Genomic DNA, 17,391 nt, shown 5'->3' with positions numbered 1-17,391 from the left:
GGCTATTTATTAGATTCGAACTACCTAATCGAAAAAAAAAAAACAATTCGAGTTGTACCTAAAGCAAATATGAGCAAAACAAGAAAATGAATCGGTATCATTCAACGTGTTACTTCTCTTTGGTTATTAAAGGCAGTTCTGAAAAGTAATTGATCAATCGTATAAATCAAAATTCAACAAATTCAAGTGCAGTGCAAAAATAAACAATCCAAAGTGCAACCGTCATAATCTACGGGGCATGTCATTAAGATTAATAGATAAAATTCATTCCATGGGATATACACATGAAATCGACGAATCGATGAGTATTTGTGAGTCATGTCGTGGATTGATAAGTCACAACAGAAGCCCGAATACGAAAAAACGCCGATCGGATGGAAACGACGAAACTATGCAACCATCATTTAGTGGGCAGCAACATCATGATGTTCCAGAACCAGAACTGTCAACGAGTGGTCAACAAATCGAACATGAGCTGGGTAAGTAAGCCTTCAACGTGTTAGCTTCTTTTATATAACTCATTTTGCAGCTCGTTGCAAAACTACATTTTTCAGTATTCTTCGTATTTATCCAACCCGGCAAGCCTCGTTGGATAAATGTACTACTTGTGCGAAAAAAATCATTTTTGCAATTACGTGCCATAAGATTGCACTTTTCAATTGCCGAAACTGTGCAGAAACGGCCTACTTTTCTTGACTACCTCAAGAGTGCCGAAAAGTAGTACTTTTCAGCACTTTTAAGAGTGCCGAAAAGTACTACTTTTCAGCACCTTTGCAATGGTACACTTTTCACAAGTTTCTTGAAGCACTAATGTTCTTCCGTACACATTTGTCTATTCGATGGCTGCTTCTATGTCTGTACGGCAGATCGAACCTGAATAGAAGCGATTCCAATTCTGATTTGATCAGCCAAACAGACGTAGAGTTAGAAGCAGCAGCACAAAAAACGCTCGCTGACGACGCGACTCCGAGTAGTTGTGACACTTATAAACATAGCCTACCTGATTGAAAAAAAAATGGACTTGTGCGCATGGATGCTCGCACGTGGTCTTAGCTCTGACCTCTGTCTGAGCAGTCAGAAAAGATCGTACTTAAGGGTATTTTTCGCAATTGCAAAAAATGTTGTATGCAACGCGTTGCAAAACTCGATTTTTTCAGCACTTGTCGTATTTATCCAACTCGGCAAGCCTCGTTGGATAAATGTACGACTCGTGCTGAAAAAATCATCATTTTGCAACTTGTTGCATAAATAACTATTTTGCAACTCGTTGCATAAATAACTATCATTAACTTTCCACTGCATTCATTATTATATTGTTAACCTTAACTTTTATCTTACAGATATGGTACCATCTATTCCATCATTGGAGTCAATTTCGTCAACAGATCAACTACAGGGTCCCCATAATATTGAGAAGTTTAATAGCATTGCTGAAACATTGAGTTTATCGCCAATCTCATCTAGAAACATGAGAAGTATGGAATATCGCATAAACAAATCATTGCAGATTACGAAAGCAGTTCGAAAAAATATCTTCGGAATAGATTCAACGTATGTTGGAAAAGTGGAGGCGTATGACGAGATAATTATGCAGTTAAAGAATAAGTTCAATCACCCTAGAACTGACAGAAGCGAACAGATTAAAATACTATCTGTACTTCCTAAGTCTTGGTCGGTAAATAAAATCACAAGAGAGTTAAACGCACCAATGTATATGGCGAGGCAGGTGAAGGATCTTGTTTATGAACAGGGTATTCTTTGTACCACCGAAAAAAGAAGGGGTCATGGTATTGATGACGATACACAACAAATAGTAAGAGAATTTTTTTGATGATAATGATATCAGCAGGCCAATGCCAGGAACAAATGATTTTGTTTCTGAGGTTCGAAATGGAAAAAAAACAACAAGTTCAAAAACGACTTTTGATGATGTCGCTCAAAGAGGCTTATATGATTTTTGTAGATATGTACAAAACTGTGAATATTGGTTTCACAGTATTTACACAGTTGCGACCAAAGCATTGTATTTTACTTGATTCTACTGGTATACATAATGTATGCATATGTACTATTCATGAAAATGTTAATTTAATGTTCAACAGTATAAGAATTGTGTCACAAGATGAAATAATACAAAAAATGCTTTGCGATATTTCCACCAGAACAGATAATTGCTTTTTCCGTGCTTGTGAAAAGTGTGCTTGTAATGAACACATTGAAGAGGAACTTACATTGATATTAGAATTAAATGACAAAGAAGAGATTATATTTCAGCAGCGGTTGAATACTGATCGCTGTAATTTAGAAACGATTATTAAACCTGTTGATGAATTTGTTCCGTATCTTGTTGATAAAATTGACAAACTTATAACACACGACTTTATTCATAAACAACAATCATCATTTCTCAGAAATAAAAAAGATACCTTAAAGGATGATGAAATTCTTGCGATTTGTGATTTCTCTGAAAACTATTCATTCATAATTCAAAACGCTGCTCAAGGATATCATTCGAACAACTCGCAAGCAACAATACACCCATTTGAAATTTACTATATGAAAGATAATAAACTTGTAAATGTTAGCTTCATTATCATATCGGAAGTAATGGCTCACGATACAGTTGCGGTCCAGTTGTTCATCTCAAAAATGATAGATTTTATAAAACAATTAACGAACTTTTCTAAAATTTATTTTATGTCTGATGGGGCAGCATCACAATACAAAAGTAAGAAGAACTTTGCTAGTCTATGTAGATTCCAGTCAAAGCATGCATTAAGAGCAGAATGGCATTTTTTTGCAACGTCCCACGGTAAAGGTCCATGTGATGCTATTGGTTTCACTCTCAAGCGAATGGCAAAGAGAGCAAGTCTTGCTCGAGATTATGGAAATACCATAAAAACTCCACGAGAGTTATATAACTGGGCAGTTGTACAGACAGATAAAAATATAACTAAATTAAATTTCTGTTACGTATCCACTGAACAGTACATTAAAATGTCAGAAGATCTCGAAGAAATATATAATAACGCCAAAACAATACCAGGCACTCAGAAATTCCATAGTTTTTTGCCTATTCCTGGCGACAAAGTAAAGGCAAACAGGTATTCTAATTCAGAAGATCAACCAAAAATATTTAGTATGATCGGAAAAAAATAGAAAAGAACATGTTTGAAATTGGCTCTAAGACACATATATATATATATATATATATTTGAAAAATTCATAATTATAAATAATTGTATATTTAAAAGTGCACTTCAATACATATTGCGATCAAACATTACATTTCCTAAGAAAATACATTTGTAATATTTTGAAGTTTTTTATGTATAGGAAAACCCTTCCAAATGATTGAATAAATAACACAAAATCTCCTAGAAAATTGAGTTTCATTGGATTCTGGGATTGTTATGGCCTTCACTGGTTTTATTGTTGATAACAAAATACACTGAAAAAAAAATCATTCGAACAAGAAAAAGTTTTTGTTAGAAAAACTTTTTTTCCTTAAAAGTGCCCATCTTGTGATGTACGGACGGTTGGTAGGGAACATAATTACCTGTCTTGAGACAAAATTTCATCAAAATCAAAAATGGTGTTTTTTTTTAAATCAACTTTGAGAATTTAAGAAATGATTTTGTTTAGTGTAGGGCTCATTTTGGATTTTTTTTTCAGTATTTTTTTTCTTAAAATTTGACTTATTTTGTGATAATCACCCATACAACACTTTTTTGTAGGAGTAGTCATTTTTTGATTAAAAACATTTTTAAAAAATCCATAAAAAAAAGTTTAGCCCTTTTCAAAAGTCAGTCGAGAAAAAAAAAAATAGAAAAATGAGTATGCAAAGTGGCTTATCTGGGCAAGGTCTACACACCAAGAAAGTTTCGTTGTAATCTGAGAGGGTGCTGCCAACATTTGTTCGAGTTGGCGCGAAATCCGTCCATAGCATATATAATCGAAATGACCGTTTTACCTAAATATAGGACTTACATATGATTCCTTTTTTAAGGTTGTCTATACTGTCGTCCTAAGCATAATTGTCCCATGTTATATGGAAATCCCATATAACATGGGACAACTATGCGTATAACGACAGTTGATTACAATATCACGATGCACATAATACCAAAAGAAGCACATCACTATCTAAAACGCATATATTTATTGAAATCATGTATGATATAGTATACTACAGTATTGGTACAAAGTAGTTTTTTTTTCAGTTCGTCGAGCTGAGTTGTTTGGTACATGAGACTTGGCTCTGCGGGCCTCGGATCGAAAGTCGGTTTTTCGAGCGGTATTTATACCCATCTTATTGGTGTAAGAAGGGTAAAAAGGGATAAGTCTGGACGCCATATATTATGTGAAAATTTATAAGCGTATGCAATCATATATTCCCGCCCGTTCATACCCGACAACACTTATTACACACAGTGGCAGAATTTTCTGTTTGACGAATTTTTTATCTGATTGAAGCAGGAATCGACGAGGCTTATACAAAACTAGAGGGTCTTCGGGATTCGGGATTTTTATTTTCCAAATCCCGGGATTTCCCGGGATCCCGGGAAAAATCTAAATTTTCTAAAAAAAACGATGAAAAAGTTAATGGAACGATTTCTTAAGCACTTTTAATTAAAATGATCAACTAATAACCATTATATTCGAAAGAAAATACATATTTCATAGACATTTGATTGTGTGAGGGCAGTTGGAGACATTCAAAGGTATTTGAAAATTTTCAAATAAAGTTCATCTTCCGCAATAGGGCTATAGGTTAACTTCTGCCTTACTTATCCGAAGGAATTTTTTGACAGAACTTGATGATGTTTCTAGAGTAATCCCTTATATTAATTTACCCTGAGACGTGAATGAATTCTGTAAGAGAATTTTATGACGGAGTTAAAATGGCAGTGTTAGAATGGTGATTTGAAAATTTCAAACGGAAATTTCTTAAGATATTATTTGTCCGCATTTTGATTTTTTTTTCTTTAAGAAAATGTGTGACTATTTCAATTATATGTGGATATACATTCATGTTAACATTTCAGAATTTCGATAAGTTTTTTTTGGTGAAATACATTGAAGAAACTGTGGAAAAAATCCAGAATAATTCAAAACAGACCCTCTCAACAAACTTCTTGTTAAACTGATATGAATATCTTCAAAAAAAAAATCCTTATAAAATTCTTTCGAAAATTTATTTATGATTTCCATTTCCCGAAAGTCCATTGATCTTTTTTTTCGATTTATTTGGCAGGATGACAAGGTATTAAGTTATATTCTTCGATTTTGTTGTACGATTCGCTTTGTTATTTTTTTTTGCAATTCGATATCGCTCTGTTTTTCACCATAAATCATCACAGAAATTTCTGCAGAAGATCTAAAAACAATGCGCTGTTTCTTCTTGTAAATAAATTACTGATTTCTCTTAGAAATTTCGTCAAAATTATCACTTGTATTATCTCTAGTGATTGTTGAAATGAGCTCCGCAGAAAATTTCGCCTGGACTTAAGAACAAAATATCTCAACGAATATCTTTACGAAATCGTCAACAAATATTTCAAAGATTGTCAAAGTCCTGCAGAGGTTAGGGATTGTTTATCCGTTTTCTTTCGAAAATTCTGCGAATTTTCCTCATAATTTAAACGTAAATGTGCAAGCAATTGATATGGGCTGTTGAATATTTTATAACAACACAGTATTCTTAAGGGATAACTCCAGAAACATCTAAAAATATTTGCAACAGTTTACATATTTCACATATTGTAAAAATGTTGAACATTGCCATAAATTCCAAGAATACTACCAGAACAATCTAGCTTAAAATAAATCATTTTATTTCACATTCCGATATTCTGTCTGTTGATTCAGTTTGATTATAATTGTAATGTAACACCACATAAATGAAAAATGGAATTCTGGATATTCTGTCTGTTGATTCAGTTTGATTATAATTGTAATGTAACACCACATAAATGAAAAATGGAAAGGCAGTAATAAATTGTAAAATGTAAAATCAATGTAAAAACAAAAGATTTCGGCTCAGTTATGCCCCTGTGCACCCGAGCCTTCCAAATAAACGAATAAGTAAAAAAATGAAAAAGGAATGACATAAATTCAGCCAAAATATCTATATAGTATATTAATTGGACTTTCATCTAAACTTGATTTAAGTAGAAATAAACTATACCTGACAGATAGCGTAGAATTGGATGGAAAAAAGGAAACATTGACAAAGAGAAGATTTCAAAGGGAAAAGATTTGTTTTAGTATTGCCATTTTTTTATTTTCGGGAAATCCCGAGAATTTCTGAAAAATATCCCGGGTTCGGGATTTTTAAGATCCGGGATATCCCGGGATGTTTGTCCCGGGAAATCCCGGGCAAGACCCTCTATACAAAACGTTAAAAATCTGTCGATGCCAACCGCACGGCCAAGAAGGTCAATAAGTAAAATATATTTCCAATGCAATCCAATCCATGAATTTAAGATTCTGTTTAAATATGTTTTCATTTCAAATCCGTGTGATATTTTGGAGAGGCCTTTTGAATGTAGCAGTCCGGGAATGGTCCCCACCCCTGACAACCTTACCCGGTTCTGATAACGATAATTCCGAAATGTAATACATATTTTACTTTTTGCATTGCAGGGCGATATCTTCTCTGGCTTGAATGATGGCATCCTAAGTAGAGCCGAAGCTCTTGCAGCGGTGGATATTGGAAAACATCAGAGCAGCCACCCACACTCGCAAATGACATCGCAGTTGAAGCATGACGTTATGTATCACCACAGCATGAGCGCTCCACCACAAAGACCGCTACAGGTGAGTGGTTATTAGTAGGTACATAGGGCTGAACGAGCTAAAGGGGTTGGAAAAACTTCCCCCAGTCAATACATGTCGTCTCGTTCGCAGACTGACAGCCGGCTGAATACAAAACACCGCTATCCAATTAGTCGCAACATTCGTCTCAAATCATAAAATTACCCGGAAAACACTTATAGCTTCCCAAGCAGCAAGTGCTCTTCCCTGCAAATTGTTCAGTACCAGGACTTTTAGTTTTTTTTACCCTCTTGCTGTGTCGATGTTCCATCATAAAACTGTGTAGGGAAAGAAGTTTTTTTTGAGACGATGACAATAATAAAAATGGAAATAATGTAAATAACTAAAGCTTGCGTATTTATAAACATGGAAAATTGTCCGTGAAACTGGGACCATGTCCCATACATTGTGCTGAGTGAATGAATTTTGTTCTCACGAAAGAGAAATCCTGCGGAAAGAACACCAGCGTTATTCAAAACAAAAATACCAGTAGTTCACAAACATCACTACCTTGAATTATTATTGTTTGTGTTAAATTGCTTTATTTTTGTAATGCGAAACTAGAGAGAAGTTTCTCATGCAGAGAGTGTTGAAAAATCGATGAGCGAGTTGCCCGTTGAAATTGATATTTTCTAGCAAAGCAGCACCCAGAGAAACGTAGTTTTGGCCGTTACACATATTTGGACGAATTCACTAGTTAGCGTTTTTTTTATACTATCGTTTCCATTTACTTGATGACTCTCTAAAAATAAGTCTAGAAACAGTTCTGAAAAAAGATTTCAATCTTCATTAGCTGCCAATGAGCCGCAGTCCTTTAATTATATTGCAGCTTTGTTAACACCTGTTCCTTGTAAAAATCTTTCGAAGTTTTCTAAAAATAAAACTAAAGAGTCCATTAAACAAATATATTTGTCATTGTAGTCCGACATTTATCCGAGGTGTCATGATTTAAGTTGTTTTTTTCATTTGTTTGACTTCTTCTTCTTTCTTCTTTTTGGCTCTACGTCCTCACTGGGACTTGGCCTGCCTCTCTTCAACTTATTGCTCTTTGAGCACTTCCACAGTTATTAATTGAAGGGCTTCCTTTGCCTGCCATTGCATGAATTTGTATATTGTGAGGCAAGTACAATGATACACTATGCCCAGGGAGTCGAGAAAATTTCCCCGACCGGAACGGGAATCGAACCCGCCGTCTCCGGATTGGCGATCCATAGCCTTAACCACTAGGCTAACTGGAGACCCCATTTGTTGGACTTGTTTGGCCGACTATTTGTCATCATAGCAATCAGTCTAATGACACCTTAACCACCGACGAACCGACGTGACAGCTAGAACGAACAAATTCAAATGTATTGTCCGCGACGCCATGATGAAAAGTAGCCGAACACTACCGCCACCTCTATAACGGTTCGCGTTGATTTGCTAGCTTGACCTCAAACCCCCATGTGTTCATATAGGAAGAGGTTCGCGTCTGCGCTGATTTGACAGAAGGGTTAGCTCGCTTGGCTGGTCGACCGTTAAATTGAGGGGGGGGGACAGTTTTGAAACACAACTGTCACGTCGGCTCGTCGGTGCCTTAACTGCATTATCGCACAATGCAACAAGTCAAATCAAACTAGTTCCGAAAAAGGGGATTCCCCCAGACATTTGATCGTTTTTTATTTATTCTTTTCAATAAAATCAGGTATATATAATGCATGTGATTCTAAATAAAAATGTTTAAAACATGCACAGGGAAAAAAATCTACTCAGTGGCTGAATTGGTCTTACCCAGAAATCGAAAAATCCTTTGTTTTCTTACTCAGTTTCTGTTAAAAGTGGGACAACCCATTGCCAATGGGTTGTCCCACTTTTAGCCGAAACTGAGTAAGAAAACAAAGGATTTTTCGATTTCTGAGTAAGGCCAACTCAGTCATTGTGTAGAATTTTTTCTCGGTGTGGCCTGCATCAAGTTCCGTCAACGCAATTCTTACAAGAAATTTCAACATGTTGCAAAAAATGTTAAAAAGGGTTGAAAATTCAAAAACTTTGAATACGGGATGTAGTTTATCAACCAATGATGTAATATTGTAAGATTATTAAATTATTGTACAAACTATATTTGATGATGTTGAATCTGTATAAGGTTGTAAAAATCTTATAACAGGTGTATTTTATATGTAAACTAGCTATCCCAGGAAACGTACTGCCTGCCTACTGTGTTCTTTGACGTACAACTCCGTAGAGAAATACCTTGCAAGTTCATCTGTATCGGAACTCCCTTTCCTAGTGGGGGAGGGTTCTCACACTATGGTAAGCACCTTCCCCGTCTCCAAAACTCCCAGCATACAAAATTTCACGCCAATCTGTTAAGTAGTTTCCGAATCTATAAGGGTTAGACAGACAGACAGACAGACAGACAGACAGACAGACAGAGATACTCATACAGAAAAAACCGATATTTTTATCTCAAATCTCAACTCACTGACATGAATGTCATCACAAAATCTTCAAGAACAATAGCATCACAGACAAACAGACAAATCACTGGCGAGATTATCATCGACCACGCTTTTAACGATCATTTTAAATTTTCATACTTGTGGCTTCCAGGGTTTCCACAACTAGATGCGCATGCATCGTTTTTCTTTGCGTTAGACGTTTCACATTAGCGTCTTCTGTTGACGATACTTCACAACGCAGTAAATATTTCGTGAAACATTTCCACCAGGTTATGGTCGTGTGTACTGGGCGACTGATTTACATGAAAATTGTTCTTATTATTATTATTAGCTCTTTATTATGGGAAATTTAGCCCGAGGCTGGTTCATCCCCTGGAAAATTGTTCTAGGTGTTACGTCTGTTTGTATGTGATAGTATGATTTATTTACGTCAAAAGGTGTCCCATTAAGTAAGAATTGAAGCATCCTCAGCGGTTGAAGGACTTGAATCCCGTAATGATCAACTTTACCCCGCTGATTAACTTTCCCTCAAATGACGATGATTGATTCGTCGCTAAACTAAAAACAAAATTCAAACCAAGTCAGATAAAAAGAAAATTATGGACTTCAATTAGAATTGTACAAATTGTTTGTCTGGCCGTTTGAGTATGTATGAATATTTATAACTTATCTACGCTGTTCATATTTGGACACCACTGAATTGTACAAAGCCCAGTGAACAATTTTGATATTTCACTTTACTGTCGTGACACTTTTTCTATTGGTACGATACCCATCGTACCCATCGACAAGCAACCGTTCAGTATTAGCATACGATGAATCTCCAGAGTGTTGCCACGTGATCAACACGCGACTCCTAACATCGGGGAGATTGAACTGAGGTGATATCCAGTTTCAATTGATATTTATTGTTATTTCGTATTGCGTTTCCTGCCAATTGAAAGGAGTGGGGCGTCAATTAAAATAATCAGTAAAACCGACCTCGGATGAGATAATGTCATAAGTTGTTGCAAAAATTTCACGGTATATTTGCTTTGTCTACGATTTACAAATGCACGTGTGACAAATTGTGTTCCATATATGAATATATAGCGTACACATGTGCTGTCAAGTTTTTGTTTAGCTACGTATATTTTGTTTGTAAATCATAAGTACCTATAATGAGAATTTGATGAGAATTTCTTATTAAAGCAATTTGAGCCAAAATGCTAAGACAATGCATTATGGCTCAAATTGTTTTAATAAGAAATTCTCATCAAATTTCATATTCAAGACTATTCATCAATAACGTGAAATTAAATGTGTCAAAAGGAGGGGTTTGTGGTTTCTTACTCCCGTCACATGCAGATACTTTGGTTTCTATAAAAAAAACATTAGGATAGGAAAAAGTTTCCCGGTAGGAAAAGGATGACAAAAAATCCAGAAAATTGTTCTACGTAATTAATTAATATCTTGCTTATCTTGCAAAGCTTGCGGAAAAAAAGCGATGATTTGCTAATATCGTGGATAAACGTATTTTCCTTAAACCGTGGGGTTGGGGGTCAAATTGACAACCTATACATTTTTAGCCATTTCCAGTACAAATGTGTCAAAATCCTTATGTTTTACTTTACTGAGCCATATAGTAAATGGTAATTCGATATAAAAATCTTGTTAGATATGGAGTTCAAAAATATTGTGTTCTTTGATTATTAGTTAGTTAGTTAGTTAATTTATTTTCGACACTTTACACATTAGTGTGCATTCGTGTCGGTCTTTGATTATTGTTTCAGGTTGATCTAGTGATTTTTTTTACTGAATCAAGACGGAGAAAATCAGAAAGTGAACTGTAATGGGGATAAAACTAAAAAGTTGATGAAATTCAAGTATATGCTCTCATATGCACGATCGAAAAACCGATCGTTTAGTACCTGTAGGGAGTGCTAACATTTTCACGCTGTAAATATAACAGTAAGAGTATGGCGTCCTTGGTGAAAATTGGAGGAAAAATATTCATCTTCAATTTTGCCAAACATCACATTTCAATATTAGGCGTCTGAACTGAATTATAGACAAATGTATTAGACCTTGCAATCAGTATCGAAAACATCCTTATATACAAATTAAAAAAAATATCAGTTTTAAAAATGGTGTTAAAAACAAGTAATAATTCACATACAAATTGTTTCGTATACAAAAATTAAGCAATGTAAACACTCACGGTTCAACACACGCCGATTGGAAAAAAGCGATGAAAAAGTTTTAGGAAAAAACAATATCGTTGAGGAGCCTGGAAACAGTGCTTCGGATATTCCGGATAATGGCAGCGTAGAAGATCAATGGATCGCCACCAAGCACGCCTCCATTAGCGCTGGTTAGGATAATTTCCCTTTCGTGGTTCCCTTGGACGCAATCCATAATAAGATTTCACATTCAGTAAAATGCCATTCATATGAAAACATTGTTTTTGTAATTAACTCTTTTTAGTTCCGTAAATAAAGTTAAATTGTATTAAACAATATAGACACTAGAGGCAATTATCTACTATCATTAACTGTTCCTCATCGCAATCAACGAGATTGGTAGGGTCGATTGATCGTGAACCAAATCATGAGTTGTTATGTCAGTCCAAATCGAGAGGCTACGGTGGGCGGGTCACGTCATCAGTATGACGGATAGCAACCCGACTAAAATGGTTCTCGAGAGTCATCCGATCGGTACAAGAAGACGTGATGCGCAGTCAGCTAGGTGGGTCGATCAAGTGGAAGACGACCTGCGGACCCTTTGCAGAGTACGCCACTGGAGACACACAGCCATGGACCGAGTGGAATGGAGACGACTCCTATGTACAGCAGAGGTCACTCAGGCCTGAGTCTGACCGCGTGACCGGTAAGGTAAGTATGTCAGTCCATTGCTGATGACTGATGGCGTTGCTCTCTTAGTTCAACGAGGCTCTGATATGCAGAGTAACCTTGAAGATCTTGCCGATCCTTCCTTGGCGTTGGGTCTTACCATCAACGTCAACAAGACTAAAACGTTGGGTGAAAACACAGTCAACACATCAGTTATTCGGTAACTATAGACGCAACGGAGAATATTGGAAGTTTCCAATATCTTAGTAGCCAAATGGTGGCCGAAGATGGCACCAAGATCAAAATAAATGCACGGATCAAGAAGGTGAGGACTGCTTCTGAGAGTTTAAGAAAAGTATAAAAACAGTCTAATTAGTCGTCGTATTGAAGTTTTCACCTCAAACGTGATATCTCTGATGCTGTATGCTAATGATACTTTGTGTGTATTAGTGTTCAACTCAGCAGCTGCAGCTCTTATTTAATAGATTCAATCTATAATTCGTGTATGGCTGCCTCAACGCGGAGCTTCATTGACGATTTCTGTACAAACCGAAAGTGACAAAAATCGGAAGCGAAAGTGGAGTTGGGTCTGCTACACTCGACAATGGTCCAAATCCACAATTTAACAGAACAGGAAAAAAATCTATATTATTAAGGTACCCCGGGGCAAGTGGGACCTAAAAAAATGCTTGTTTGGTTTTGTCAAGCCAAAAAATTCGAAACATAAATAATTTTACAATTCCAATGGTTCTAAAAGACATTGTTGGTATATAACTTCTTATTAACGGTCATTAAAACTGTTTCAAAATTTTTATATTTCATATATTATGCATACAATGAAAAGTGGAGCAGATCTTCATTTACTCCGTATCACGGGGCAAGTGGGAACTATTCGGAAATTTTGTACAAATGGCCTAATATACAGGGGGTGCATGATGCAATGATGCACATATAGTAGGTTGACAAACAGTCAAAATTTGAGATTTTTTGATGCACTCTATGAAAAGTTACAGCATGTTGATTTTTTTGTGGGAGAAAAAAAGTTGTCTATCCCAAACATTTTGGCCACCCCCTGTAGTTGCTCCATATATGTATGGTAGCATATTGTTCCTGCAGTTGAAAATCGGAAAGTATGAAACGCGAAAATCGATGTTTCTCCTAAACCGTGTGTCGGACGTACGTCGGAAACAGTGCGCTGGATAGAGGGCCAGGTCCGCTGTCGAGCGCACTACGTCCGACATTAGGTCTGACGTATATGGATTTTGAGAAAATTCGATTGTCGGGTGTGGGGAAACTTCGGGTTTCAACCGCGACGACAATACATCAAAAATATCTTATACGAATAACTATGCTTATCGATTAATGTTGGAAGAGTTTTATGGTTTGTGCATAAATTACGTAACACATACAATAACGAATCACTGAGAAGAAAATACTTTACCTCTGCAGCTCATACAAAACAAATTGATTTTTTTTTATACAAAAAGCGCCATAAAGTTAAAAGCCGAAAGATTTCCATAAACTTGCTTTTCATATTACGTTAGTTGATGAATATCACCAAAAGATATTTCAAGATTTACAGATGTTATGTTTCCCCTTACATATTTTACGATTATTAAATAAAGATTTTTAAATCATGAACTTTAATGAAAAAATAATAGAATTTGCTTAGACGAAAATATGAAAAATAGTTGGTTTTGAAAAACATTATGTTCTATTCAAGACTTTACCATTTTAAACATTAGCTTCATCATCAGAATAGTAGTAATTACGTATAATTCAACGATGTACTACTTAAGGCGCCGATTTTTACTTCACTTTTGTGTAAATTTCGGCTTACGCTGAAGAAAGCGAGATCAAACTATGAAATTGTGTTTGTTTACTCTCATAGATCTCACGTGCCCCAGATGCTGAATTGCAATTCAGCATCTGGGGCAAGTGAGAGCAGTTGACTAAAGGTAATAAATGAAAATAAATTACAGCTTTTTCGCTTAAAATAATTTGCAAGCATTCCAAATATTATCCTAAAACCGAAACAGCTTAACTTTATTTGTTATTCTATTTTTTAACGACGAATGTAGTAGAGTACATTAATCTCACTTAGTGAATTGAAAACTATATCTGAACAACAATAACATATAAGGTCTCTTAATGGTGAGAACAATAACAATTTTTGAATTCAAAGTATCCGTTGGTGTGATACCTATGTTTCCCATGAAGATTGTTGGTCTTAAAAATAAAAAAATAAAAATATAAAAAATCTGTAGGTCTCACTTTCCCCGGATTCTCGCTTGCCCCCTTCTTGTTGATTTTAGGCTTCTAGTGTTTTCAATTACCGCATCTTTTCCCAAAACTGTTGAAAGGTGGTCCTCGACTTCACTCATTGTAATTTGATATCATATGTGAACCAGTTGTTCTGTAAAGTTGTAAGAAATTTTGTTTTGAACCGAAGTCACTTTTCATCCAGCTCCTAATGTGAACGAAGTTGGCAAATTTAGGCTTCGACTTAAGGTTATTTCTGCAAAAGCCACTTTTTGTTTTGTTTGAATTTTTCAAGGATGTGTTCTTTAGAACAAAAACTTAGATGTCTTTAAATTGCCTTAGGTGCTATTTGACAGGTCATATTCGAGGCCAATTGGGAGTAAATCGATCCCACATACATATTTCCTTGAAAATCGGAAAACTTCAGCAAAATCGTAGGTTTCAACCATATGCAGTTTCCCATACACGAGCTTGAAATTGATTATTTAATTATCAGCGGTAAATACTATATATTTTTTCAGGAATCAGATTATTTGTGTTTTTAAGAAACAAACAAATCATTTTGTCTGCCCCCGTAATTTTTTTTTATTTCTATGATTTGAGTAAATGGTTTAATTTTCAATCCATAGTCAAATTTTAAATGGTTTTGATTAAGGAGGGGCCTGTTCATCAATTGTGAAAAATTTAATCGTAATGAGGAAAAAAACGGTAGAAAACTTTATTAAAATACGCTCCTAAATTAGGGTAAAAAGACAGCACGTTGGATGCCTATTTTACTTCGAGACATGCTACTTCAAGGGTGTGCAATAGAATTAATGCAATAAATTCATCCCTATAGGATGAGAAGAGTATAATTTTCGTGTATCTAGTGAGTTTTTGTCTTATATTATGTGTGCAACTTTTCTGATACCTACAAGTAGAGCACTAGGTGCAGAGCATCCGTTTTTTTTCTGCCACCGTAGCTTTATGTTTACACAACATTACTTGTAGGGACTTTCATTACCGTTTGTTTTCTTGTCCTTTGCTCTGCTTCGCATGCTTTTCCATTAAACAGGATCTGGTTGCGAAGGTGTATATTTTTATTATTTAGGCATTTATTTCTATTTGGCGTTTGTCCGGTATGTAATTGTGATTTATAGAACAAATTATCACCCTACTCCAAGGACATATTTGTTTCAATAAAGAGACGTGGAAGAAGAATGAATATCCTTCTTGATGCAAGTTGAGATGCTTATGTTTACCCTTCCTCAATGGTTTGAAATTGCAGATAGAGTAAATCAAATGACCGTTGACAAATTTATCCAATTTGTGTGTCACCAGTTTTCATCGATAAAAGGAAAAATAGGAAATCAATATCATCAACAAATCCAAACATAGAAGTGACAACGTCTTATACGTAGTGGCCATTAACGTGTGACCCGACAATAACGATTTTTGATAAAAGATACGCCTTCAAAGAAATTCAAGTAATGCACTAGAAAAGACTGCTTATATAGCTGATGTTTCCTAGTTGCTTGGGGAGTGAAAATTCGGTAAATCCTATTATGTATTTCCATTCAATTTGTATTACCACATCCGAAAAGTAGATTTATGTAAATCGTGCACAAAATATCAATCATCAAATCCTTTCTGCATGGTGGACGTATGAAGCAGCTTAGAACTACATTGGATAGCTCTTTATTTACCTGATGATAATGCTAATGGAAATGATGAAACAAAAAGGGAACAAAGCGTAATCTTGTGTAACTTGATATGACTAATCTTATTGAACGCTCGGTTTAAACGCAATAGCCAAGCGCAAAGAGATGAAACATGGATCATACGTAGAGATACACTGTGGTGTAAACTTGATCGGACAAACGCCGATTGTCATACAAAATGGTCAAGTTTGAGATGCTGTAACTGGGGTTTGTTTTGATAGACTAAAAAAATGATTGAGCTCAGTTCTTGACACGAAGCTACTATATACTCAATTTTACGAATACGAAAGTTGAAAATGTTTTTGTTCACAGGTCTGGTCATGACAAGGCGTTCAAAATGTGCAAAAGTGATCGGACAGCGGTAGGGTAATTCGCTAATTGTTGAACACTACTCAAATGTTGAACAGTTTCTGAAAATTTAACTACCGTCGATGGGGGTGACAATGGGTCTGGGGGGTGAGATTGGGTCAAAACGGAGAAACATAAAAATTGAAATAGCTAATCTACTATCGCTAATTTATATTGAAAACTTTAAATTATTTCAAAGAGGAGATGTTTTTACACATCATGATGCAGAATAAGATGTTTGACAATATTTGTTTTTGTTAAATTTGTGGCTAAACCTATACGATGAAACTACTAGTAAATCACTCTGAAAAAAAAAATCTCCTTCGTAATGTTTCACACAAGTACCTAACCATAAATTTTCTTATAAGTGGTTAGCTGTAGGTATTACCTGGTTGATGCAACGAAAAAAGCGGGCTGTCATTGCTTTTTTTATTCAAAAAAAAATCATATTTTCGACCCTATGTCTAAACATTATGAATGGGGGTGAGATTGGGTCAAGCAAGTTATCGAGTGCACATAACCTTAACTAAAAATTCAACTTGTTTTCCAGTCCCCATTTGACGTTAGAGTGGTGCCATGTTTACCGTATCTTCATAAAAGCACGCTTTTTTTTTCTCCCTTTTTGGCACAGACCTACTGGTCCATATCGAAAAGCACGCTTTGATTTTGAAAATATGTCGAAGAAGTGTCAAGCGAGTGTGTTCATACGTTTAGTGCCTAAAATCATTTATAACAATAAAACCATGCGTCTGGACAGTTCCTCTAATCCACAGCTAATCTTTAGTGTACTGCAATATCGTAAGCTCACAAAACAGACTTAATAGCGCTCTTCTTCTCCACTCATTTTTTAAAATTTTAGGGAAATATTGTGAAACTACCAGACGGTATTGGAATCCAGGAAATTCCGGTAACATAGCACAATGTCGGAAAGCGAACGAACGTCGAATTGCGGCATGAGAGGTTGCTTATTAACTTGAGCTTTATGAATTA

General features: G+C 35.6%; 1 protein-coding gene across 10 annotated transcripts in view; it reads left to right on the top strand.

Annotated features, from left to right (window-relative positions):
• Window positions 1-17,391, top strand: part of LOC109417984 (inhibitory POU protein) — a 231,644-nt gene that overhangs the window by 115,605 nt on the left and 98,648 nt on the right. For all 10 annotated transcript variants that reach the window (XM_062851153.1, XM_062851104.1, XM_062851060.1 and 7 more), the window contains exon 2: window positions 6,649-6,822. In XM_062851153.1, coding sequence (XP_062707137.1) covers window positions 6,649-6,822 — 174 coding nt within the window. The remainder of the gene's footprint in view (window positions 1-6,648; window positions 6,823-17,391) is intronic.

Source organism: Aedes albopictus, chromosome 1, assembly GCF_035046485.1.
Source record: "Aedes albopictus strain Foshan chromosome 1, AalbF5, whole genome shotgun sequence".
Lineage (NCBI taxonomy): Eukaryota > Metazoa > Arthropoda > Insecta > Diptera > Culicidae > Aedes > Aedes albopictus.
Note: the sequence above shows the minus strand (reverse complement) of the source record. Positions and strands in the feature narration are given on the sequence as shown.